At 47.3% G+C, this 25,504-nt stretch overlaps 1 protein-coding gene across 1 annotated transcript in view; it reads left to right on the top strand.

The window, feature by feature from the left end:
• Positions 1-25,504, top strand: part of LOC147747555 (ferric reductase 1-like) — a 553,652-nt gene that overhangs the window by 142,156 nt on the left and 385,992 nt on the right. Inside the window, exon 5 of the mRNA XM_086954125.1 lies at positions 14,943-15,006. Within this exon, the coding sequence (XP_086810251.1) occupies positions 14,943-15,006 (64 nt within the window). The remainder of the gene's footprint in view (positions 1-14,942; positions 15,007-25,504) is intronic.

Below are 25,504 nucleotides of genomic sequence, written 5' to 3'. Positions count from 1 at the left end.
CCAATGATACCTCCTCGGCTTCATTGTCGATTTCCTGATGTGCCCCTACTTCGGGAGGAACAACTATTGTGGGCACTTGTGAACCTCCATGCACCTTTGCTTGCGCATCTCCTTTTGCTGCCTCTCCTTCCACATGTACTTGGGCGTGTACTTGCACATGGTGTTGTTGTTGCGGCTGTGGTTGTTCAACACTTGTCAGATGAGTTACAACAACCTGTGTTGATTCAGGGACATTGCTGCTACTTTCTTGCGATGAGCCAACATCACTGGTCGATGGTGATTGGAGAAGTACACTGACTGCCTCTGAAGCACTCAAGGGCTTTGACTTAAGTTGGCGTGGTGGTGGAGGCACTGAACCCAATGGAGCAGGGGTGCTGCTCCCAGCTTGGTCCCCAGCAGATCCTGCTGCTGCAGGCGTACTTTTTTTTTTGCTCCCAAAAAACGTGGCGGGTGGCACACCAGCCTCCTTGGTAACTTGCTTCTTCTGCTCCTTACTAGCAACTTTCTTGCTAGAGGAGCTACGGAGAAATTTCTTTGGGGCCATCTTCTTCAGAGCAGGTCAGACAGCAGGCCGCAGTTGCACGAATTGTAGAGTTGTCTGAGGCCAGACGTGACGTCCCGTGACGTTATGCTGCACACACACACCGCTGCAGGACTTCTTCCTGGCACTGGTGGTTCTCTTGAGTCTTGTGCACCTAAAAAAAATGGAAGACAGAGGAACATCAGTTCAGTTATAGAGCACAAAAAAATCGAAAAACACTGCAAAATCAGCACAATCCCAATCCATCCATGCCCTCCATAATGTTTAAATTCAAGACAACCCACAGAAAGACTAGGCCCATGCAAGACTCACTACCCCTGGGCATAAATAAAGGTTGAAAAGTAGGCAAAATGGTTGGAGGCCTAACAACAAAGCCTGCATTCAAAATGGCCACTTGCCTCCTAGCACATGGCCAGGGCCTGCCTGTACCAGCACTCAAAATGGCCCCCACCCACATGGCCTGTCCCCATGAACACCCCCAAAAATCGAAAAACACTGCAAAATCAGCACAATCCCATTCCATCCATGCCCTCCATGATGTTTAAATTCAAGACACCCCACAGAAAGACTAGGCCCATGCACCACTCACTACCCCTGGTCAAGGCCCCAACAACAGGTCAAAAATCGAAAAACACAGAAAAATCAGCACAATCCCATTCCATCCATGTCCTCCATGATGTTTAAGTTCAAGACAGCCCACAGAAAGACTAGGCCCATGCTAGACTCAAATACCCCTGGTGAAAAGGCCACAAGTACAGGCCCAAAAAACGAAAATCACTGAAAAATCTGCACAATCCCATTCCATCCATGGCCTCCATGATGTTTAAATTCAAGACAACCCACAGAAAGACTAGGCCCATGCAAGACTCACTACCCCTGGGCATAAATAAAGGTTGAAAAGTAGGCAAAATGGTTGGAGGCCTAACAACAAAGCCTGCATTCAAAATGGCCACTTGCCTGCCAGCACATGGCCAGTGCCTGTAGCTGCACTCAAAATGGCCACCAGCCACATGGCATGTCCCTCCCCATGAACACCCCCAAAAATCGAAAAACACTGCAAAATCAGCACAATCCCATTCCATCCATGGCCTCCATGATGTTTAAATTCAAGACAACCCACAGAAAGACTAGGCCCATGCAAGACTCACTACCCCTGGGCATAAATAAAGGTTGAAAAGTAGGCAAAATGGTTGGAGGCCTAACAACAAAGCCTGCATTCAAAATGGCCACTTGCCTGCCAGCACATGGCCAGTGCCTGTAGCTGCACTCAAAATGGCCACCAGCCACATGGCATGTCCCTCCCCATGAACACCCCCAAAAATCGAAAAACACTGCAAAATCAGCACAATCCCATTCCATCCATGCCCTCCATGATGTTTAAATTCAAGACACCCCACAGAAAGACTAGGCCCATGCACCACTCACTACCCCTGGTCAAGGCCCCAACAACAGGTCAAAAATCGAAAAACACAGAAAAATCAGCACAATCCCATTCCATCCATGCCCTCCATGATGTTTAAGTTCAAGACAGCCCACAGAAAGACTAGGCCCATGCTAGACTCAAATACCCCTGGTGAAAAGGCCACAAGTACAGGCCCAAAAAACGAAAAACACTGAAAAATCTGCACAATCCCATTCCATCCATGGCCTCCATGATGTTTAAATTCAAGACAACCCACAGAAAGACTAGGCCCATGCAAGACTCACTACCCCTGGGCATAAATAAAGGTTGAAAAGTAGGCAAAATGGTTGGAGGCCTAACAACAAAGCCTGCATTCAAAATGGCCACTTGCCTGCCAGCACATGGCCAGTGCCTGTAGCTGCACTCAAAATGGCCACCAGCCACATGGCATGTCCCTCCCCATGAACACCCCCAAAAATCGAAAAACACTGCAAAATCAGCACAATCCCATTCCATCCATGGCCTCCATGATGTTTAAATTCAAGACAACCCACAGAAAGACTAGGCCCATGCAAGACTCACTACCCCTGGGCATAAATAAAGGTTGAAAAGTAGGCAAAATGGTTGGAGGCCTAACAACAAAGCCTGCATTCAAAATGGCCACTTGCCTGCCAGCACATGGCCAGTGCCTGTAGCTGCACTCAAAATGGCCACCAGCCACATGGCATGTCCCTCCCCATGAACACCCCCAAAAATCGAAAAACACTGCAAAATCAGCACAATCCCATTCCATCCATGGCCTCCATGATGTTTAAATTCAAGACAACCCACAGAAAGACTAGGCCCATGCAAGACTCACTACCCCTGGGCATAAATAAAGGTTGAAAAGTAGGCAAAATGGTTGGAGGCCTAACAACAAAGCCTGCATTCAAAATGGCCACTTGCCTCCTAGCACATGGCCAGGGCCTGCCTGTACCAGCACTCAAAATGGCCCCCACCCACATGGCCTGTCCCCATGAACACCCCCAAAAATCGAAAAACACTCCAAAATCAGCACAATCCCATTCCATCCATGCCCTCCATGATGTTTAAATTCAAGACACCCCACAGAAAGACTAGGCCCATGCACCACTCACTACCCCTGGTCAAGGCCCCAACAACAGGTCAAAAATCGAAAAACACAGAAAAATCAGCACAATCCCATTCCATCCATGCCCTCCACGATGTTTAAGTTCAAGACAGCCCACAGAAAGACTAGGCCCATGCTAGACTCAAATACCCCTGGTGAAAAGGCCACAAGTACAGGCCCAAAAAACGAAAATCACTGAAAAATCTGCACAATCCCATTCCATCCATGGCCTCCATGATGTTTAAATTCAAGACACCCCACAGAAAGACTAGGCCCATGCACCACTCACTACCCCTGGTCAAGGCCCCAACAACAGGTCAAAAATCGAAAAACACAGAAAAATCAGCACAATCCCATTCCATCCATGCCCTCCATGATGTTTAAGTTCAAGACAGCCCACAGAAAGACTAGGCCCATGCACCACTCACTACCCCTGGTCAAGGCCCCAACAACAGGTCAAAAATCGAAAAACACAGAAAAATCAGCACAATCCCAATTCATCCATGGCCTCCATGATGTTTAAGTTCAAGACAACCCACAGAAAGACTCAGTCCACCCACCACTGAGTACCCATGGGCAAAAGGCCCCAAAACAGCCCAAAAATCGAAAATTCCAAAATTTTAATTGCAGCAACTGTAATGCCCCAAACAAACTTACTTGTAAAATTTCTAATCCAACAGTGATCCAAAGAAAGTCAAAAAGGCCTCAAATCCAAATATCCAGCAGCATCCACAAAAAGTAATCCTTCCAGCTCCAGACCCAAATGAAAAGTGACCAGGAGATGGACAAAGCACTGGGAGGAGCCTGCTGAACAGGAACAGGAAGTTGAAGACTGTGGGGCACTTCCTTCCTCCCACCCCCCTGCCCCCCTCCCCAAAATGGACTCCTCGCTAAAAAAGTGCAGGCAAATGTCAAACTAAGGAGTTATTCAGATAAAAATCATCATTTCTAGAAGGTTTATGCTGCTTGCTGGTGGATTTCTTGTGCAGAATTGCAAATTTATATTTTCGCTCGCCGCATCTCAAATCTCGCAATTGCGAAGTACCGCGAGACGTGATCTCGCCGTACTCGCGTTGACAAACTATCGCTGGCAAGCCGCGATGACGTAATCGCGCTCGCCAATTCCCGCGGGATCACACAGCAAGATCCAAAATGGCGCAGCACTCGCAAACTATCGAAAAAAACAACTCGGCAAACGATGATAAACGCCGCGCGCCGCAAAAATTGTATCACCAACGCCGCGCGCCGCCAAAAAAATCCGCTGCGTGCGAATTTGCGGATTTTGCGGGAAATTCGCAAATCTCGCGGATTGCGGATTTCCCGAAAGTCCGCAAAATCCGCGAGCGTAACGGATTTTCCGCCCATGCTTAGGTGGGGGGGTGCCGCTACTGCTCGAACAGCCAGGTCTTCAGCTTCTTCCTGAAGGAGAGGTGGTCTTGGGTCAGGCGCAGGTCGTTCGGGAGGGAGTTCCAGGTCTTGGCGGCCAGGTAGGAGAAGGACCTGCCTCCTGTAGTCGCTCTTCGGATGCGGGGGACGGCGGCGAGGGCGTGGTTGGCTGATCGGAGGTGGCGTTTGGGAGCGTAGAAGTTGATTCGGCTGTTGAGGTAGCTCGGGCCTTGGTCGTGTAGGGCTTTGTGTGCGTGGGTGAGGAGGCGGAAGGTGATTCTTTTCTTGACGGGGAGCCAGTGAAGGTCTCTCAGATGTCCGGAGATGTGGCTGGTTCGTGGGATGTCGAGGATGAGTCTGGCTGTCGAGGATGAGTCTGGGATACACTATTACATGCAACACTGCTATCTTTAGCTGAGAAATTTGGCTACCCCACACGCCAGTACTGTATTAGGATTAGATTGTAATATTCTTAGTGCTGGGGCATAGCCTCTGGTCTCAAGTAGGCGACAGACTGGTTTTAGCCATTTGGATCTAGGCTTGTTGTAGGCACTGCAGACAAAAAAAACATGTGGGATGGTTTCCAGTTCAATGCTGCAGTGCGGGCAGGTGGCAGGCGTCTGATAGGGGGGTTTCCATTTAGAGGTGCGTTCATGGACTGGTAAGGTTCCCAGTCTAAACTGTACATATAAAGCCCTGTCTTTGGGTTTTCTAATAAAGTCCATGTAGGGTTCAAGCAAGGGTACAGTTTTATACAGACGAAACTCGTCGGTGAGTCTGCCCAAGTTATCCGCTCTAGATTCTTGGACGTCGACCCACCTCCAGTAAGCCCGCTTGACTTCCAGTTTGGATAATGAAGCACCGGACTCCCACGCCACCCATAGGCCAATGGCCGTCAAGAGTTCCTTCATTTTAGAGAGCCAGACTATTTTGTGCGACCCCTGCAAGCTCATAACTTCTTTGAGGCCATCTGCGTAGCTCTCTAGCTCTGGTGTACACCACAGGGGGGCCCAAAAAAGAAGCAGGCGCAGAATTATAAGATCTTTTATAGATCTGCGTCCAAGATCGTATTGAACGGGCTTGCTAGGGGAGCTCCTGGGGATGGACAATAGCTCCTTATAAAATTTGTTTTCAGCCATTACGAGGGGGTCAACATTATTAAAGCCCCAGAGCTCTGCCCCGTACAGTGCACTAGCTACTGCTTTTGCAGAATAAATCTCTAAGGCAGGAGCTATGGGTCTTGATACTGAGGATCTATGCTCCCTGCTTATGGCGCCCACAACCCGTTTGTGGTTTAAAACCATTTTTTCAATATGGGGGTTCCACTTGAGTTGGTCGGATATCCTAATCCCAAGGTAGTCGAACATTTTAACCCGCTCTAGTGGCTCTTCATTGAGAGTGAGCGTACGATTGGCTTTTCTACTGGGATTAAAAAAGAGGAGCTTTGTTTTAGAAGTGTTAATAGCCAAGCCCCTTAAGTTACAGAAAACACAAAACCGATCCAGCAATTTTTGGAGCCCCATGGGTTCAGTAATATTCGCTGTACCTCCTACCAACGTCTCTTGCACCCTAGTGTTAACTGTCTCTATGTTATCGACCTCTGCACCGGAGGGAAGGGGGGGAGGAAGAGGGGGTGGGAGGAAGAGGGGGGGAGGGGAGGGAAAAGGGGGAGAAAAGGGCAGGGGGGGTTCACACACAGGTTCATCCTTTGACTCAGCATGTCCCTTGTCTCAACAGTAGTTGCCCATCCTAAGTCAGCAACATCACATGATTCAAATTCCAAAAGTATGGCGTTCCATTCCAGTGAGATGTGTGTTTTGCGGAGGCCTCTGCGCTTCCCCCTCTGCAATTCGGTGCCCTCCGCCTTCCCCCAGCGTATTACCACCCCATGCCAATCCCCATGGTCCGGTGGTCTAGCTGATTTCCACCCATCGTAAGTGTTCTCTTAGCCAGGAGAAGGGCCGTATCTACAAAACGCGTAGTGGTGCTTCTTTTTTTTTGTGGGGCCCAGGCCTAATATACTATACGCCGGAGAGGAGTAGGGTTTGTTGGGTGCAATCGTTGTTAAGATCTTGTGTACCGTCCCCCAGTAATAGCCTAGTTTGTGGCAGTCCCATAACATGTGCAGAAGGCCAGCGCCCTCAGCCCCGCATCCGGGGCACGTGCCTGCCGTTTTGGGGAACATGGCATGTATCCGGTGGGGGATGAGATATGCTCTGTGCACTATCATCAATTGAATAAACATAAATTTTGGATTTCGTGACACCTTCTTAGGAAACTTCAGGACCTTCTCCCACTCCTTATCTCTAAGTGCTCGGCCTATGTCTCCTTCCCATCGTTCACGGGAGGGTTGTTGTGATATCGCCCTGCCAAGTCTAATGCCATTTGTCAGCCATTTTGTTAAGTGACTGCCTGTCCCCATTAAGTATTGCATTGTTAGTAGTGAGTTCGTGGGTGGCTCTGCGCCGGTCGGTGCCCAAGTCGTGGTGATGTAGTGCGTAATCCGAGCATGTAATAAAAATAACGCTCCGGGGGTCTGATGTGTGCGTGTGAAGTCCGCATGCGTCATGATATTGCCATCTACAAAGAAGTCACTTGTTTGCAGGACACCTGCCTCGTGCCAAGGCCTAAGCTCGCGCTCTGTCAGCGTACCTGTCCAAAGGGGGAGCCCCAGTAAAGGTATAGTGGGCACATAAGTGGTTGCTGCGTTTGTGTACTTGACTGCTTTCTTCCAGCACTTTATTGCAAGTCTAAGTAGGCGGCCATATCTGGGACCCCATACCACCCTGGGCGGTTGGCAGCTGTAACTTGGCAAGGCTGATACGCCGCCTTCCCGATCCCCATATCAGTTCTGTTAGTAACGTGTTCAGTGATTTAAAGATGCGCATTGGAACTAAGAGTGGCAGATTCGTGAAAAAGTATATAATTCGGGGTAGCACCACCATCTTCAAAATTGCCACCTTCCCTGCTACAGACAATGGTAGTGTATTCCAGAACTGCACTTGTGTCCTAAGGGTATTGATCGCAGTGCCCAAATTACCATCTAGGAGGTCTTGAGCATCCCGGTATATTTGTATCCCTAGATATTTAAATGTCGTGGGTGTCACCTGGAACCTATGCGGGGGGGAATGTAGCTGAATGTCCCTCTGGGTGGCATTGAAACAGTTCTGAATTCTGATAAATATTAAGCAAGAGTTACTTTCAGAAATTATCTTTTCCCTGCCCAAAGCCTCTTGAGGCTAATTTGCTAAGACTTTAGCTGCAAACCTCAGATTGTTCAAGCCCTGAATGCGATGAGAAAACAGAACAGAGACAAAGGCTTGGGTGGGGAGCAGCTGTTTTGTTCCTCTATCTGAATTACCATTAGGGTTGTTCACTTCAAAGGGCCATCCTCTGTCACAAGCTGATGTCACCAGGACAAGCCTGATTTTTAATCTCCAGTCCCCAGTCAGGTAGGTACCAATCAAAGTGTGAGGGGAGCTGTGCCCAGAACCTGTTCAGAGTGACTACAGAGGAGAGGCATTTCTTCTGATACAATCACGAGGAGTAGTTATTTCTGGTACATCAGATTCGTGTTTATTCCCGTTCACTGGAAACTTTTCATACAGCCGACATGTGTTTCGTCGTAACTGGGAATGTAACCCACGATTTTCTCAAGGCTGCAAAGTTCAAAACAAAAGGAACATAGACATTTTGCCATATGTATGTGGACTTAAGACCAATATTTCACGTCTAATCAGAACCATTACTCCATATTACCATTCAAGTTTATAGAAGTAGCCCACACCGTGATAAGGTACCGTAATCTATACGTTGATAGACAAAGAAGAAACCACATTGCACATCATTCATTCTCATGTAAAAGAAGTAGCCCACACCTTGATAAGTTATCACAATTCATAACTCAAAATATACATTGTTGACAATTGAGAGTCACAAAACGGTATGTGAAAATTTCACTTTGGTATAACACAGAATGTACCTCTGTTCATTACAGAAGGTCTATGAGCCTGTTATGATTAGGAGAGACCGGGTGGTTGGATAATCTTATTAAGGCGTGATTCGGTAATGAGTGAGTTCCTCGTGGTCAGTGTGTACACTCTGTTATTTTGAAACCCTAAACCAACACCATGTGTCAAAAGGAGTCTAGTGGTTATAATTTTTTTAAAGTGCTCATATTTTTGATCAGAAACGACTATTTATGCATTGCCAGTGATATCATAGATAGTTAATGTATATTAATAAATACCTATTTCCAGATCTGTTGTCTTTCCACTGTAAGGGTAGTGAGTAAAACGTAGTGTAAGTAATTTCTGTTATTTATTTTCTATCGTATTGATTCATTTTATGGGTACTTAAAGCTGCTAACTTACTCAGTATGCGGTGATATTTCCAACCCGCATGGGGGTTCTACGGGGGTCTTCTGTTGTTTATTATTCAGCGTGCGTTGTCGGATCAGTTTCAGGTATCTGTTTCTGCCGGAAGGCTGAAAGGAATATTGTTTATTAGAACTCTTATTTAGTAATAACTTATGATTAATATTATAGGGACTAAATAGTGTTCATAAACACATTAGATTTCAACTCGATTTGAGGTGATTATTTTTAAATCCTCTGGCTCACTTAAGTAATATCCTACATCATGTAGGAGTGTTCATAGGCACTCTAGAATGTTGCTAGACTTCTGGTTATTTTATTAAAGTTCTATATTCACTCCAATACTTGTTCACATCGTGTATGATGTTGCAAGTCTTGTACGTCCCTCAATACCATTCAGAAATTCGACAGTTAGTATATTGTCGTTCATAAAGACGGAAGAAGTAATCCAGTTTCCTCAAATATTACAAAGTCAAATAATAAAAGGTCAATATATTTGTGTATCTCTAGATTGGTCCATCCATAAGCACTTGTTAGCTTATTAGGGACGCTGATCGATATAGCCTGTCAGACCCCGTATTACAGTTAAATATTCGAGTTTTACGATCCAATTCCAGAATCAAGTAATCTGGTGGTGCCCATATAAACGCTAATTTAGTAACGCGCTAATTCAAGCTCAGTGGTTGAGATTTCTTTTTCTAGATCCTCCCTAGTAATTTCATTGATGGTCCGTACTAGGTCTGTTTCAGCTGCCCAGTCCATTAAAAAGTCCTTTATGTCACTTGCCCCAACTTGGTCCTCGTTTTGATAGAGTCTTTGGTAGTAACGCCAAAAGGTTTCTGAAATACTTACAGGTGTCGTGAAATTCTGTCCTTCATAGTCAATTGATTGTATCATGTTATGGGACTGTTTCTGGCGTGCACGCAGGGCAAGTTGCTTTCCGACCCTCTACCCATTTTCATAGATATTATTTTGATATGTCTGGAAAGTTTCGGCCGCTCTTTGGGTGAGACCGGAGTTAAGCTCTGTTTTAAGAACTAATATTTTACGCAGACTACTGTCTCCATCCTCCCCTCGATGTATCTGGGTGGCATGTTGTACTTCTAAATTTGCAAGCTCAAAATTGAGTTGGTGACTCAGTCTATCCCGATCTTTCTTGCGTTTGGCCACAAATGCGATGGTCTCCCCCCCTTAGTGCCGCTTTAAAGCAATCCCAGACCACCAGTCTCGGGCGCTATATCGGTTATAATCAAAGAATTCTTGTGTCCAAAGAGTTATATATGTTATATATTCTCTGTTCACCAGTAACTTTCTGTCGAATGACCACTGAGAATAAGGCCTCTTATAGTTGGTAATACTAAGTGTCAGGGTAAGCGCATTATGGTCTGAAATATTTTTTGAGGATTTAGCTATCTCAACATATGGAGCATTCTCTTTTGATGTCATTATATAATCAATCCCCACATATTTGTTGTGGGGAAAAGAGAAATATGTATGCCCCGGGTCATTTCCCTTTTTTAGATTCCATATATCTATTAAGTTGTGGCTATCCATAAAGTGCTTTATAGCCCCGAAAACTTTAGGCTTACGCCCAGTATAGGTCTGTTGTTTTTGGTTGTCCTGCATAGGGCCCAAAGCTATATTAAAGTCACCACAAATAACTAATGTGCCTGCCCAAGATGCCAACTCCAATTCAAGGTCTTGGAATATCTGGGGGTCGTCTTGATTTGAACCATACAATGAGCAGATGGTAATGCCCATATCAAGTTCAACTATGGCCCATCTGCCCAGTGAATCGGCTAACCTGCGCTTGGCTTGGCCAAGAAACGTTTTCGCTAGAACCGCCACCCCTCGTTTCTTAGATGTTTGAGTTGTTAGGGCTAGCAAATTATATCCAGGGATTTTTAGAAGTTCCTTCTCGCCCACCGGGATGTGGGTCTCCTGCAAGCAGAGCACATCATAAAGTTCCTGCCGAATTAATTCATAGAGTTGAGCCCTTTCACCCCTACCATTAAGGCCTGCAACATTCCATGAGCATAGTTTTAACTTCCCCATTGTACATTTTTGATAAGTGACCTGTCAGTAATATTTTAGCTCTTTTTTCCCGTGTTAAACTGAAGTCTCACGTTCAAGTTTCCAAATAGGTTCAAATTATCCTGTATCTCTACTGTTGCTGATCTTGGTGTATGTGTTGTACATCTGAGTTTGTTCATTTTATGTTTCTGCCCCCCCTGCGGCCCCCTCCTCTTCAAACACCCGCCCCCCTCCTACCCTCCCCCCTCACACCCACATAAAGGCAATTAGACTCTATTAGAGTCTGTAGTGATGGAACAGTCTTACCTAACCAGTGCTCAATACTGTACTTATAATTTAAAGAAAGAAGAAAACCTTATGGAGAGAATGCAAGAGGAAGAAGTGAAAAAGAGGAAAGAAGAAAAGCAGAGAAAAAAGTACAAAAAGAAGCAACTTGATCATTCCATCATATCGTCTCGAATATCTATTCTAACAGTTCTACACTTATTTCAGACTATCGAGGTACTCCTTTGCCTTAATCTCCGATGTGAAGAATCTCGTTTGGCCTCCAAATATGATTTTCAGTCTGGCCGGGTTTTTGAAAAATACCTGCGTCTTTTTCCAAAAATGGTTTGATCATTTGTCGCAAACGCCATCTCCTCTCTACAGTTACATGACAAAAGTCCGGTCGGACAAAGTAGGAGATTGAATCTTTACTACGTCGTGCATTAGGTCTGGCTTTTTCTGAGATGGCTTGTCTTAAGAGAAAGTTCCCAAAATATACCTGGATTATGATCGGACGTAAGTCTGGGAAATGCCTGAATTTTGGCCATAGCAGCCATACCCTGAGAGACAAAAAATATTCAAGCCTAACCCATTTATTTTGAGGACAAGAAAAATAGGTAAATCCAACATCGGGGTATCGATTTATAAACCACAGGTCCAATAAACCATGCTCAGTCACAAGCTGCTGCAGTGCCCTAAAGACTTTCTGCTTTTTCCCAGTATACTGTATGTTGCTAGATTGTAGCTTTGGGCCACCTAAGTGTAAATTAAAATCCCTGCACAATATCACAGAAGTTGGCCAAGACGCCCACTCTACATTGAGAAAATCCCACATTTGCACCTCATCCATATTTGACCCATACACTGAGCATATAACACATTTACAGTCCCTGAACACACACTCAGCAATAGCCTAGCACCCATATTTGTCGACAATATCCCTGCCCTCCAAGCGAACACATGTTTTAGCCAATATTGCCACCCTGCGTGTTGTAGTGTTATGTTGCGTACACATTAACAACATATACCCCAATTCAGCCATCAGCCCACGCTTCTCCCAGGGGATGCGTGTTTCCTGTAAACACACCATGTCTCAACTCCATTATCACCCTCTGCCTCTTAACCCTATCATTCAGACCAGAGACTTTGAACATAGACACCCGTAGCTTATCAGCCATCAGCCCATCCCCCAACTAACCAAATCATGTTCCTCCACATTTGACCATAGAATTACAATCTTATGATTATCTCCCCAACATAAACCTTACTCCAACCTTATCCACCAAGACTTTTTTTTCTCTCACCAAACCCATCCCCCTCCACATGCCTCAACACCCCCAGCCAATCCCCACCCACCCCCCCCCAAATTGCGGTGCCCCCAACCTCCCCTGAAATCACCCCCATCTCTCCCTGCCTAGTAAGGCAAAAGGGCCCAGGGTCCTTAGTGATGGGAAGCTTACATTACACCCCCTATTTGCCCCCGAAAAACCCCATCGAAATAAGTACCTACTAATCTATTTCAAAATACTATCAAAACAAATATATATTGTTCCAAATTATGCTAGAATGTTTGCAAATATTCTTTAGCTTGGACCTCGGAGGTAAAAGAACTGTGTTTTGCCTTTACTTACAACCTTCAATTTGGCAGGGTTGAGCAGAAAAACCAAAGCCCCCTTTGCCTGAAACATTAGAATCAATTGCCGCAATTGCCAACTCTTCTCCACTGTCGCTTGACAGAAATCAGGCCTAAAAAAAAAAATTCACTCCCCTTCCCTGCCCTTTTCCTATCCGGTCGTGCAAGATCATAAATAGCCTCTTGAGCCAAAAAATGACTCAGAAAAATCAATATAGCTCTTGGCTTAGCTATTAACTGTCCCGAGCTCCTATGCTGCTTGAAAGGAAATCAGTTCACCCTCTGAACCTCTGAGTCCCAGGACCATTGTGTAAGTTCAGGGAATGCCTCTGTAAATGAATTTCTGAGCATTCGTTCCCTCCATACCTTCAGGAATACCAAGGACTCTCAAAATATTCCCCCTTAGGCGATTTTCCAAATCAATTAGCTACCATAACATATCATCCTTCTGTGACTTTAGGGCTTCTGTGATCGTCTTTTGAACCACTAATTTATCTTCGAGTGTCGAGATCCTTCTCTCTGCTTCAACAATGCTCCCTGCGAATTACGTACAGGCCTTGGCCACCCTGCGGATGGAGTTCTGCAGTTTATGGCATGCCCCTTGCGTTCCTTGGTTCTTCGACTGTGTCTCTTCTCTATGAGACATAATGCTCTGGTAGATAACAGAGAGCGAGATCTCCTCTGGACCTTCAGCCGCCCCCAAAGCTGCCTGCAAGATGGCTGCATCTCTGCTACCTTCCAGGCCATGAGAGAAAGAATAGCCCCATACTAATGACCCTACAGCTCCTGTTGACTTAGAGCTAAGTTTCTCTTTTTGCTTCTGATCAGTGGAAGGACTGACCCCCATGTTGCTGATGTTTCCAGTTTCCAGGCTCAAGCTGCTTGACTCGCTTCCATCGCTATGCGACATTTCACCACCAGACCAATCCTTTATACCTGCCAAGCTCTCATCTCCAGAGGCATTAGAGGGATATGACAGTGAGAAAAAGCTGTCTCCAGAATCCACCACCTGTGGGGCGTCAAGTTTATCTAGACCACTAGGTTGGTCCCCCCCCCAATTCTGGGTTTTTCGCCTAGATTTAGATCCCGCCTTTGGTTTTACTCCCCCCAGATGTCTACCCTTTTGGAACTCTTCTGCATGTTCACTATCCGCATCACCATATGGGGAGGCATGACCGGGGGGTCCCACCTACCACCCCTCAAGCCAAGATCACCCCGCCATCATCCAATCCCCCGTAGATTATCAACTCCACCCCCACTTCCATGGTTTCGGTCATTACCTCGGTCAGGCTCTCGGGGTAATTGGAGTGTCGCTTCTTGGTTTCCTTCATGATTTGTCTCGGGCAGGTATAAGGTCTAAAGAAGCATCAGCCCCTGCCACCTCAATCTCAGCTCAATTTTTTTTTTAACCTTATCAGCTCGAGATGCTGAAAAAAGAGCCAGCAACGTTTTCTTTCTACAGGTGGTGGAGCCAATTCTCTGCCCAGCATCAGCTGGACTGAGAGGGATAACCCCTGCTGGCCGCTGCAATCCTCCTGCGGTTCCTGCTCCCTTCACTGAACCCCCCAGGAGTTAGTTTGCTGGTTTTCGCTCCTCTCGAGGGTTAAGCCGGCATTGGAGCCGCCGGCTGTTAAAGATCGCTCCAAGTCCAAAGCAGCAGTGGCCCAATGAGCAAATCAACCAGCCTCATTGCTGCACCAGTAACTAGTGCATCCGGACACCGACCGGAAACAATTCCCAGATGATGAAGCTTGAGGTATGGTAAGCCCGCATAAGGGGCGGGTCAAAAGGACGCACGAGTCAGCTCACTCGGCCACTTCTGCGACCCTCATCTTGCCTCCCAAAAAAAAGGCATTAGCTCAAAGTGTGGGTAATTTAAATTTTTGGGCTACTCGCTTGCCTTCAGATGTACTGTTTTATAGAGATATTTGAAGTCATCAAGCAAAAAACATTTACTGTTGTGATTCTCAAAAAAAGGTTTGCTAAATCTATTCCGTTTGTTTGTCTGCACATTATGACTGAATTTTGTTTTGCTAATACTTTAAATATGAGTATCCCACTATATCATGTTCTATAATATTTCGCATAAAATGTGTTTTATGTCACAATAACGATCAATGCGATTATTCTGCTAGTTTATGACACAAAGAGGTAAAACAGCTCTGCTTTTCTTTCAGAGCAACCTTTGTTAAAAGTTTCAGCAAATTCTGGGATGAAGTTGAAAGCCAAACTGTTCTACCAGTAAGTTATAAATGCTTAAATTGCAAGTTAGCATGTACAATGCTTTTTTCAAATGATTCTAGTCTTTATATGTAACATTTTCACACCTTAACATACAGACACATTTTACAACGAAATTTCCATATTGGTTTTGTTTTATTCTGTTGAACAAGGGGGGTGCAGTTCCTAGAGGGGGGAAGAGAGCGGAAGGGGAAAAGACAAAACTTTTGTCATGTTGCCCTCACATGCCCCGAAAGGTGTCATGCTTCAACATTGGGCCTTGCTCCTCGTTGGGCCGGCGCTGCAATGCTCGACGGGCTCACCGTTTCCGGGGCTCTTTGTCAGAGATCTTTTTTAGGAAGCCGTTGGGTGTGTGCGGGTGAGGGGGCCGTGGGAGGTTACGTGCACATGGGTAGTGAATTAAAATAGGTCAGGGTAAGTCCCATACTCAATAGTTTTTAATGGTTGAAGTAGATCCTGCCTAATTAAAAATAGGAATGGACACCCTATGGGAATGTGATGTTCCTGGCAGGCAGTCTCTAAGGGGAGGTCGACATGTTTCGTTCCTGGTTGTTCCGAAGGAATCGGTTGCCACTTCTTCAGGACCTATGTGAAGTGTGGTGCACAACTACAGACAGGCTCTAAAATTATTGACGGTAGCATGGAGTTGGGCCCTAGTAGTCATGTACCGGGCGTGGTGGAGACCTGTGGATGAAACCAAAAAACATAGGGTGTGTTAGGGGCGAGGGAAGGGAACAAGGAAAGAAACATTTGTATAGTTAGTGGAAAGGAACGCAGTAAAAACTACAATGAGTTGGGAAGATCTGCTGGTCCTTTAGTGAGGAGCACCACATCCTCAGCTATTTATGGGAGCTGGTGGATGCGTGCATCCCAGACTTCTAGCTTTTGAGTAACAGAGCCAGCAATGCATTCACACAACATGTATGACAATTATCCAGTCTGAAAGCCCTAAATAAAGTAAGCTGGTAAAGAAGGGTTATGCCCGTATTGATTGCATCCAGAGTGGGGATGCCAAGGGTTCATGTGTTGATGGTCCCCGGTGTTCGGAACTGAGCTACGGTTCAAACCATATGTTATTAGGGCTACTACCCTACTGTGAGCAAGTGCCATCTGTATGCCAGCAAATTACAACAATGGGACGTACCGTGCCTTCAGTCATGCCATATGGAGGTAATCGAAAATATGGCAATTTGTGACAAGTAACAGTGTGAGCATAACTCTACTTTTCATTAGCTTGTTATCAGACATTGCTTCACAACGTGGTACTTGGGAGTTCTAGTCATGATGCTGGAAATTTACAATGAGTAGTGCCTCCCGTGTGTTATGAAAGTCACACTCAACACTTACTGGGTTAGAGGAGGTAGAAGCTCCCGCTGGTTGACTTACCCATTGGATAGGAGTATTAGCGTAGTAGAAAATATTGTGCCCCCGCAAAAACAAACATTTACATTTGTTAAAAGAGGGAGATAAGTACACCTGTGTATCAACTCACCCGTTGTTCAGAAGCTACGGCCAGTCGGGGGTGTAAGGGAGCACGATGTTGATCCACTCCTTAAAGAAAAGGGAATGCTAGATTAATGTGGATGGGTTGGGCGAAGTTGGCAAGGCTTACAGTGGCATCTGAGACTTCTATAACACTCACGGAAGGGGGCGGCAACTTGCTTGTAAGCCTACCCTCACTCCGATTCCCCGTTGAGTTGAAGTCCCGGAAGCAGCGTTTTTGGGAAGAAGGCATCGCAACAACTAGAGCATCAACCTGGAATAGTATGCGGAGTAGAACACTTTTTTGATAAAGTAGACTATATTGTTGCTCAAAGGGTGGCTTGGTGGTATTAAGGTTGCTGTTTCAGAATCATAAGAGACCCACAGAAAGTAATGTGGCCAGGAATGTACACATCGCACCATCCTTACAATGCATGAACTAGAACGGCTTCCTGTGCCTCCATTCTGGGTTAGGAGTCTGGAACTTAATTGAGACAGTGGTATATTATGCTCGGGGGAAACAAACAGGTCGCTATTACAGACTAATATGAGGCCCACGAAGGGTATTGTGGCCACGCATGCCTGAGTGACACCATCAATAGGGTGTGAGTCCAATGTGGACGTGTTGTGTGAATTACAAGAAGTCCTAAGGATTGTCCTTCAAGGAAGAGAAGCAACCGTGTATTAGGGAAGGGGTCAAGATGAGGATGCAAGCCAGACAAAGGGTATGGTTGTAATTAGCTTGAAAGGGGTTGTTGATAGTTGGCTAGATGAGCTGGGTGGTCGTTGGCAACAGCCAAAGGGGGCTTAAGCAATGACTCCAATAGGAGCCCAGGGTTGAAGGGTAGGTAGATATAGTTCAAGTGTCAACCGGGCCAGAAGGGGGTAGTTTACACTGCATGACCTTGTGCTTCATAGGTAAACTGTCTCCTGTATCCACATCATGGACGCACGAATCAGTGATACTAGGAACCAGGGAAAATAGGTTGGAGAACTGTCCCAGCAACTGGCGGCAGTCATTCTGTTGTTCAGAGGTCAGGGTGGGTGAGAGATTAACTCCATCCACTGACCCATCTTGCTCTCTGGCTACCAGGAGGTCAGGATGAGGCTCAGTCTCCTCCTCCATCCCATCATCTGTGTCCAAGAGCATGCCCACTTCGGACCTCTCCAAGTGGGGCTTAAGGCGGTTGACATGCAGGACCCTCAACGGGTTCCAAGGAGACTGCAAGTCCACCAAAATAGGTGACAGAACTCTTGTGCTCCACAATCTCAAAGAGACCAGTCCACTTATCCTGGAGTGCACAAGGCTCCACGGGGGCCAAGACCCACACCTTCTGACCAGGCCGAAGCTCTACCAGTGAGGCATTCTGGTCATACTACCGCTTCATTTCCTCCTGGCTGGCTTCCAGATTTGCCTCAGCAAGTGCTCTGAAACGCCTAGTCTGGTTCCTAAAGGCCAGCATGTAGCTATATACATTCTGGGGAAGTTTCCTGAGAGATTGCTCCCAGCCTTCTTTGACCAGACTTAGAGGTCCTCTTACTGGGTGGCCAAAAAGGAGCTTAAAGGGGCTGAACCCTAGAGACTTCTGTGGCACCTCACGGTAAGAAAAGAGCAGGCATGGCAAGAGGACATCCCACTTACGCCTCATGGGTTCTTCCAGACCCATAATCATGCCCTTTAGAGTTCGGTTGAATCTCTCAACCAACCCATTTCCTTGGGGGTGGTACGGTGCGGTGAACATGTAGGTTACACCACACTCTTGCCAAGTGGATTTCATATACTTGGATATGAAATTTGTACCTCGGTCAGACACCACCTCTAGAGGGAATCCCACTCTGGAGAAAATTCCCATCAGTGCACGTCCCACCACGGGGGCCGTCACTGTCCTCAGAGGGATGGCATCCGGGTACCGGGTGGCATGCTCCACCACGACCAGGATGAACCTGTTGCCCATGGCTGTCCTGGGGTCCATTGGCCCCACAATGTCAATTCCTACTTGCTAGAATGGTGTACTGACTACAGGGAATGGCTGGAGAGGAGCCTTCTGCTTCCTCCCACTCTTTCCACCTGCCTGGCAAGTCTGGCAGGTCCTACAGTGAGCATCTGAGTTCTTGTGCATTTGAGGCCAATAAAAGTGGGTGACAAGCCTTTCATAGGTCTTGTCCTGCCCCAAATGCCCTGCCAATGGCACATCGTGAGCCAGCCCCAGTAGGAAGGCCCTGAATCTCTGGGGTACCACCAGTGCACGGGCTGACCCAGGTTCAGCAACCTTAGGCTCTGAATACAGGAGGTCATTCTCCCAATAAATGAAATGTGTTCCTGACTGATCACCGTTGGCCTGGCCTACAGCCTGCTTCCGCAAACCGATGAGAGAAGGCTACTCTTTCTGCTCACTGCAGAATTCCTCCCTGGAGGGGCCTCCTTCTTGCTGCCAATGGGTCAGCTTAGGCAGGTGCCCCAGTTCAGCTATCTGTTCCCCGGTAGGCTCCAGGGCATCCCCCTCAAGGTCTGCTTCCTCCAGGGCCGTGGGAACTTCAGGAGCCAGTTTCCCACGCCTCCTGTGCCTTCTCTCTAAGGCTGGTTCCTGGGCCTCTCCTTCAGGCTCCAGGACCTCTTGAGCATCTCTACTGGCTGCCATTGACCGGGTGGTCACGCACGCCCAGTCAGGTAGACCCACCATCCTTAAGTGAGTACTCTTCTCCACTTTTTCTCAAGGTGAAATTTCCAAATCATTCCGTAGCAAACAGTCTACAGGCATGGTGGTCCTCACAGCAACCTGAAGAGTACCAGAGACCCCCCCCACTCAAAGGGAACCTGAGCCATTGGACACCGACTCTCAGTGTTGTCAGCATTGACAACACGGCAGTATGCATGGGGTACAACCTGCTCTTGAGACACCAGGTGCTGCCAGACTGCAATCACACTGGCTCCTGTATCTCTAGGAGCCTCCACCCTTTTGCCATTGACGGTCACCACCTGCCCATATTTCTTAGTTTTGGGGGGAAGTTGGTTCTCAGGGACCATCTCACTGTCTCCTAAAGAGACCAGGGTCATCTGAACGGGGTCCCACCCACCTTGGACTTCTTCCTCCTCCCCAAAGGCTAACTAGCCATCTGCCAGGCGGAGCACCTGTGGGTGCTGGTTTACCAAACAGGGACACTTAGGATCATTGGCAAAATGACCCAGTTCACCACATCTATAACATTTTGGGGTCCATCTTTGAATAGGGGTACCTGTCGGGCCCCTGCCGGTTTCTGGGGTGGGGGAGGCTGAGAACCTTTCCCTTGGTTCCCTTGGGGACTACTTTGGGGCCCCTTCTAAACCTCCCTCTGTTTACCCTTGTCCCCCGCACTCTTATGCTGGGGACCCTGCCCACCTTTGGCGAAGTCTCCCACTTGACCCTTGTGGACCCTGGTGCTGACCCAGCGGTCCGCCTCCTCAGCAAGCTTCCTAGGGTAGTCAGTTTGCTAACAATCAGATGCTGGCATAGCTCAGGAAAACAATTACTAGACAAGTGCTCCCATGCAATTAAATCAAAGAGACCTTGAAAATCATTCACTTTGCTACCCTTCACCCAACCATCCAGTGCTCTGCAAAAAAAGGCCACATATTCAACATAGGTACTCCTAGGAATCTTTGTACAACCCCTGAACCTCTGTCTGTACAATTCAGGAGTTAACCCATACCTGGTCATTAAAGCTTCCTTCATGTGTGGGTAAGAATTATAAACTTCAGATGGCAAATCTAGCAGTGTGTCCCACCCCTCGCTAAGGAACCGCCCCCACAACCCCGCTCCCCAATCTCTCTCAGGGGCCTGTGAGAAGAGATGGCTACCTCATAGGCCTTGAACCACTGCCCTATGTCATCATTCTTAAAAAATTATTTCACCACATCCTTTGGCATGTACATCCTTGACTCTTTATCTGCACTGGCGATGCACTGCCACCAGAGGGAGTAGTTTCCAAACTTTTAGCTTTCAGCTCCATCTCCCTCAATTTCACTTCATGCTCCATCTGAATTCTTCTTTCTTCCAGAGCCATCTTTTTGCTCTCTAGCTCCAATTGCCCATTGATTTTAAGTTTTGCCATCTCCATCTAATGTGCTTGAGTTTCTTTCCTGTCTGCCAACTCCTCTGGCGACAGGACTCTGCCAAAATCATGGATGCTTTTTGCTGGTTCAACTTCCACCACATTCTCAGGTGCCCTTGACTCAATCCAGTCCCTCAGCGCCTTTTGGAAGTGAGCCTTGTTTCTACATCCAGTTTTGGAAACTCCAAACTTCTTGCAAAAGCCCTTCAAGTGGTCTAGGGAGTAGCTCTCTAGTCTCTCTTTTTCCCATTCTATTCCTTCCATGTCAGAGACTACAGATGCTGCCTTTTCTATGCTGTTTGTGCCAGGCATGCTTTCATTAGACAAATAGAGATCTTTTCAGGAAAACAAAAATCACAAGTATGTGGCTGCATTATTGGTCTGAACTCACTACGTGGTGTTCAATAATTACTGTACATATATCATAAATGCAAATTCAAAATCCTCACCGCTGCCTCCAATGTTAGATTTGGGGGTCTCTGGTTGGCACAGGTAAGTACTTTTGACAAGCAGGGACCCTCTCCTCTAGTCAGGGCAAGGAACTTACTCTTCAAAATAAACCCTGCTCAGCCTCTAGGTTGCGTGGCACGAGCAGACAAGGCCAAACTTCAGAGCGCTAAAGGTTAAGCATTTATGACCACATACAGTAATTCAATGACACACCACAAATGGACACCAGTTTAGCTTTGTATACAAAATAGTATCTTTTATATATATATATATATATATATATATATATATATATATATTACCTACTGGCGGTCGCCAGTAGGTATATATAGTTAGGATTTTTTCTCTATGGGATTTTTGAAAATTCTATGTCTAATAACTTTGGTGTTTGTGGACGGAATTGGCTGAAATTTTCAGGAAAATGGCACATTTTGTTTCTGAGCAGCCCCTGAAAATTTGGGGGGTGTTCGTCAAGGGGGGCCGAGAAAAAAGGGGGGTCCCAAAACGCGTTTTTCCCATGTTAATTTCCATAGGGAGGTTGGCCTCACTTTTAGCTCGAACGGCTGAATGGATTTGCATGAAACTTGGCAAAATTGTAGGGACTGTTAGCCCGATCTGCCTTTGCTAGGTCTCAATATATGTGCTCCAGTGGATTTTGATAAATTAACGTTCAAAAAAATATATATATCTGTGACAGCGCTCCGGGTAGCGCTCCGGTTCGCGTACTTGACGCGTAACGGAACTTCGCGAAGCCAAGCTGATTGGCTCTCTGGTGTCTGTCAACATTCTAAACAGTCCGGAGCGGCCGCCATCTTGTCTCTCGGTAGGATCGAGAGACAAGAGGAGGCCAAAACAAAGGGGGAAATGACCATAAGGGGGCATAGTAGATCCTCCCTGACCCCCTAGGTTTGATGTGGAGGCTTTAAAAGGGGAGCGCCCGGTACGCTTTTGTGCAATGGGCGGTGGTAATCTAAATGATGAGGAGGGGGGGGGCATCGTTCAAAGCACATCAGCGTGCATAAACACGAAAATGTTTTTATCTACCACGTACTTGACTTATCTCTCTGAGATGCATTCCCTTGTGTTTCGGCAATGGTAGTCTGTTCATTACATAGATCGCCGGAGGGCGGTAGTACAGACCGCGCGTAGGAAAGGGTCAAAAGCCAGGGGTATAGGAGTATGTAACAAGCGAGCCATTTAATTTTAAAAAACGAAACGTGACAAACGGTTGCAGGATCAGTGAAGGTTGATTTTATAATTGAAAGTATAACAGGATCAGTTACAATAAAATCGTCCATACGCACACCATGGGCGAGTGTTATGGGTAACATTATTTCGAAGCTTTATTAATACAATAATCAATAATGAAAAATCGACATCAATAGGGTTGTCCGTATTCCCAGTCAGTACCCTTCCCCGCCGCCATGTGCACAAAGACCGCATACATCCCCCATAACGTCAAGGTTAAGTAACTAGAACGTCATAAGGAGTTGCAAGGCGCTCCCATACTGGCGCCATTTTGGTCGAGGCCAGGCAGGTTCAGAGTATAGTTCAATGTCTCCAATAAGTAGCGGCAGGACCAGAATCCCTTTCGACAGTTCTGGCTTCGTCATTACGAGCACTAGAAAACAAGACATTCTGGGCAATACCACCCTTGACGCAGCCCTTTATTCTACAAGATGGTGTCTTTCAAAAGCCAGAGGTATAGGAGTATGTAACAAGCGAGCTATTTAATTGAAAAAACTAAACGTGACAAACGGTTGCAGGATCAGTGAAGGTTGATTTTTTAATTGAAAGTATAACAGGATCAGTTACAATTAAATCGTCCATACGCACACCATGGGCGAGTATCATGGGTAACATTACTTCGAAGCTTTATTAATACAATAATCAATAATGAAAAATCGACATCAACAGGGTTGTCCGTATTCCCAGTCAGTATCCTTCCCTGCCCGCCATGTGCACAAAGACCGCATACATCCCCCATAACGTCAAGGCTAAGTATCTAGAACGTCATAAGGAGTTGCAAGTCGCTCCCATACTGGCGCCATTTTGGTCGAGGCCAGGCAGGTTCAGAGTATAGTTCAATGTCTCCAATAAGTAGCGCAGGACCAGAATCCCTTTCGGCAGTTCTGGCTTCGTCATTACGAGCACTAGAAAACAAGACATTCTGGGCAATATCACCCTTGACGCAGCCCTTTATGCTACAAGATGGTGTCTTCCATTCAGAAAATATTGTTGGCAGCATTTTGAAAGGAAAGATAAATGGCCGTTCTCCTAGTGAGTCTCACATTGTTACATTTATGAGGAATGTTGAAGAGTAGTATGTTGAAAATCTGAAGCCATCGTTCTACAAACTCTCAACCAGCCTTGGATGGAAAATTCCTGAAGAATGTACAAACTGAAAACCAGTTTTTGTCTGCATAGCATCAGCAGCAACACTTGAGTCAGCTTTGTGTGAAGCCGCCATCTTGATCCAATCAATACCGTCCCCCTGCACACATTCAGGGACCAGGCCGCATTGCGAGGGCACCGCAGGACGTGTCTTCAGGTCAAACGGATTGTGGGACAAGGTGCAGAATGGAAGAGTCACCAAAAGGCAAAAAGTTCCGCCGGACCCCGGGAGCCGGCCGCCTATGTCGGGGGCAATCTCAGGCCACACCAGGGCAACAAGACTTGGGGAGGGGGCAGGAGCCAAGCGCCCCCCTCCCAGTCTGCGCCACCACACCGCCCCTCGGGGGCCACCGTCAAGCGGTTCAGGGAGGCACCGCAGGCAGTGGTTCTTCAGATCAGTGGCTCTCACCGGCAAGGCTCCCCTCCATTAGCAACGATTGTTGGCGCTGTGGTTGCGGCCGGAGGCCCCGCCTAGTCAACGCCCTGGCCTCTCCATGTCGTAGGTCACAAAAGTGGGCGCAACTCTGCTGGCCGAGCGAGGAATACCGTCCCCCTGCACACATTCAGGGACCAGGCCACATTGCGAGGGCACCGCAGGACGTGTCTTCAGGTCAAACGGATTGTGGGACAAGGTGCAGACTAGAAGAGCCACCAAAAGGCAAAAAGTTCAGCTGGACCCCGGGAGCCGGCCGCCTATGTCGGGGGCGATCTTAGGCCACACCAGAGCAACAAGACTTGGGCGCAACTCTGCTGGCCGAGCGAGACTTGGGGAGGGGGCAGGAGCCAAGCGCCCCCTCCCAGTCCGCGCCACCACACCGCCCCTCGGGGGCCTCCGTCAAGCTGTTCAGGGAGGCACCGCAGGCAGCGGTTCTTCAGATCAGTGGCTCTCACCGGCAAGGCTCCCCTCCGTCAGCAGCAATCGTTGGCGCTGTGGTTGCGGCCGGAGGCCCCGCCTAGTCAACGCCCCGGCCTCTCCATGTCGTAGGCCGCAAGAGTGGGCGAAACTCAGCTGGCCGAGCGAGACTTGGGGAGGGGGCAGGAGCCAAGCGCCCCTTCCCAGTCCGCGCCACCACACCGCCCCTCGGGGGCCTCCGTCAAGCGGCTCAGGGAGGCACCGCAGGCAGCGGTTCTTCAGATCACAACAGAGTCTCATGCTCGATCGATTGAGTTGGCCGAATCAGGCAACAAGAAGGTGTGGGAGGGGGGCACCTCTTGCTCAACCACCACCTGAGGAGGTGGTACTCTCTTCCTAGGAGGTGGTGGTGGTGGTGGGGATGCACCAGCTGAAGCTACAACACTTGCTATTGCTAAGTGATGAAAAAAGGTCTTCCTCTCACAAAGATGAAAGTCAGAGTGAGGAAACAAGGAGGAGTTTTCATCATTTGGGACAAAAAATAGTTCTAAACCAATGAAAAGTGTTATTTTTAGGTCACATGACCTAGCCTTACATCATTAGGAACCCAAAAGTGAAATGAACCAATGAAAAGTTTTATTAACAAGTCACATGACCTGTTACGCTTACGTTACGCGCTCCGCGCCGCGCCCCGGATCGCTTCCGGGAAGCTGCGCTTCACGCCTCGCGCACCGGAGCACTTCCGGGTGCGCTAACGCGGCGCGTCATATGACGCATTACGCAACAACGCGATACGTAGCGGTTACGCGTCACGATGTTGTTTTCTAACGCAGCAGTTGCGCAAACAGAACGTTTATCGGCCGGGCATATGGAATACATACACATTCATACCATACAATCAGGGCATGTACGCACAGTCACACCATACAATTTTTCACGTTCCCAGTGATGGTCTGCACTCCATGCAATATCTCACAGCGCTTGTCTATGTCTTTCCTTACATGGAACACGGTGCGGTCCATGTCCACTCCATTCTTCAGTCGGAACTCCAATGTAACCTACAGAGGAGAAAAGAAAGGGGGGGGATACAGCATTCAGAGGATGTCAGCGCGCGCAAATACGAAAAAGCTTCTACTTACCATGTATGAGACTAGCTGCAGGAACGTGTGATACAACAGATCTTGGCTATCCCTTTCGCATTATTTTTCTGTGTAACATATCCTCTCCTTC

The sequence above is a fragment of the Lissotriton vulgaris genome, chromosome 1_1, assembly GCF_964263255.1.
Source record: "Lissotriton vulgaris chromosome 1_1, aLisVul1.2, whole genome shotgun sequence".
In the NCBI taxonomy this organism is placed as follows: domain Eukaryota; kingdom Metazoa; phylum Chordata; class Amphibia; order Caudata; family Salamandridae; genus Lissotriton; species Lissotriton vulgaris.
The sequence above is the reverse complement of the archived record's forward strand: the minus strand, read 5'-3'. Positions and strand labels throughout refer to the sequence as shown.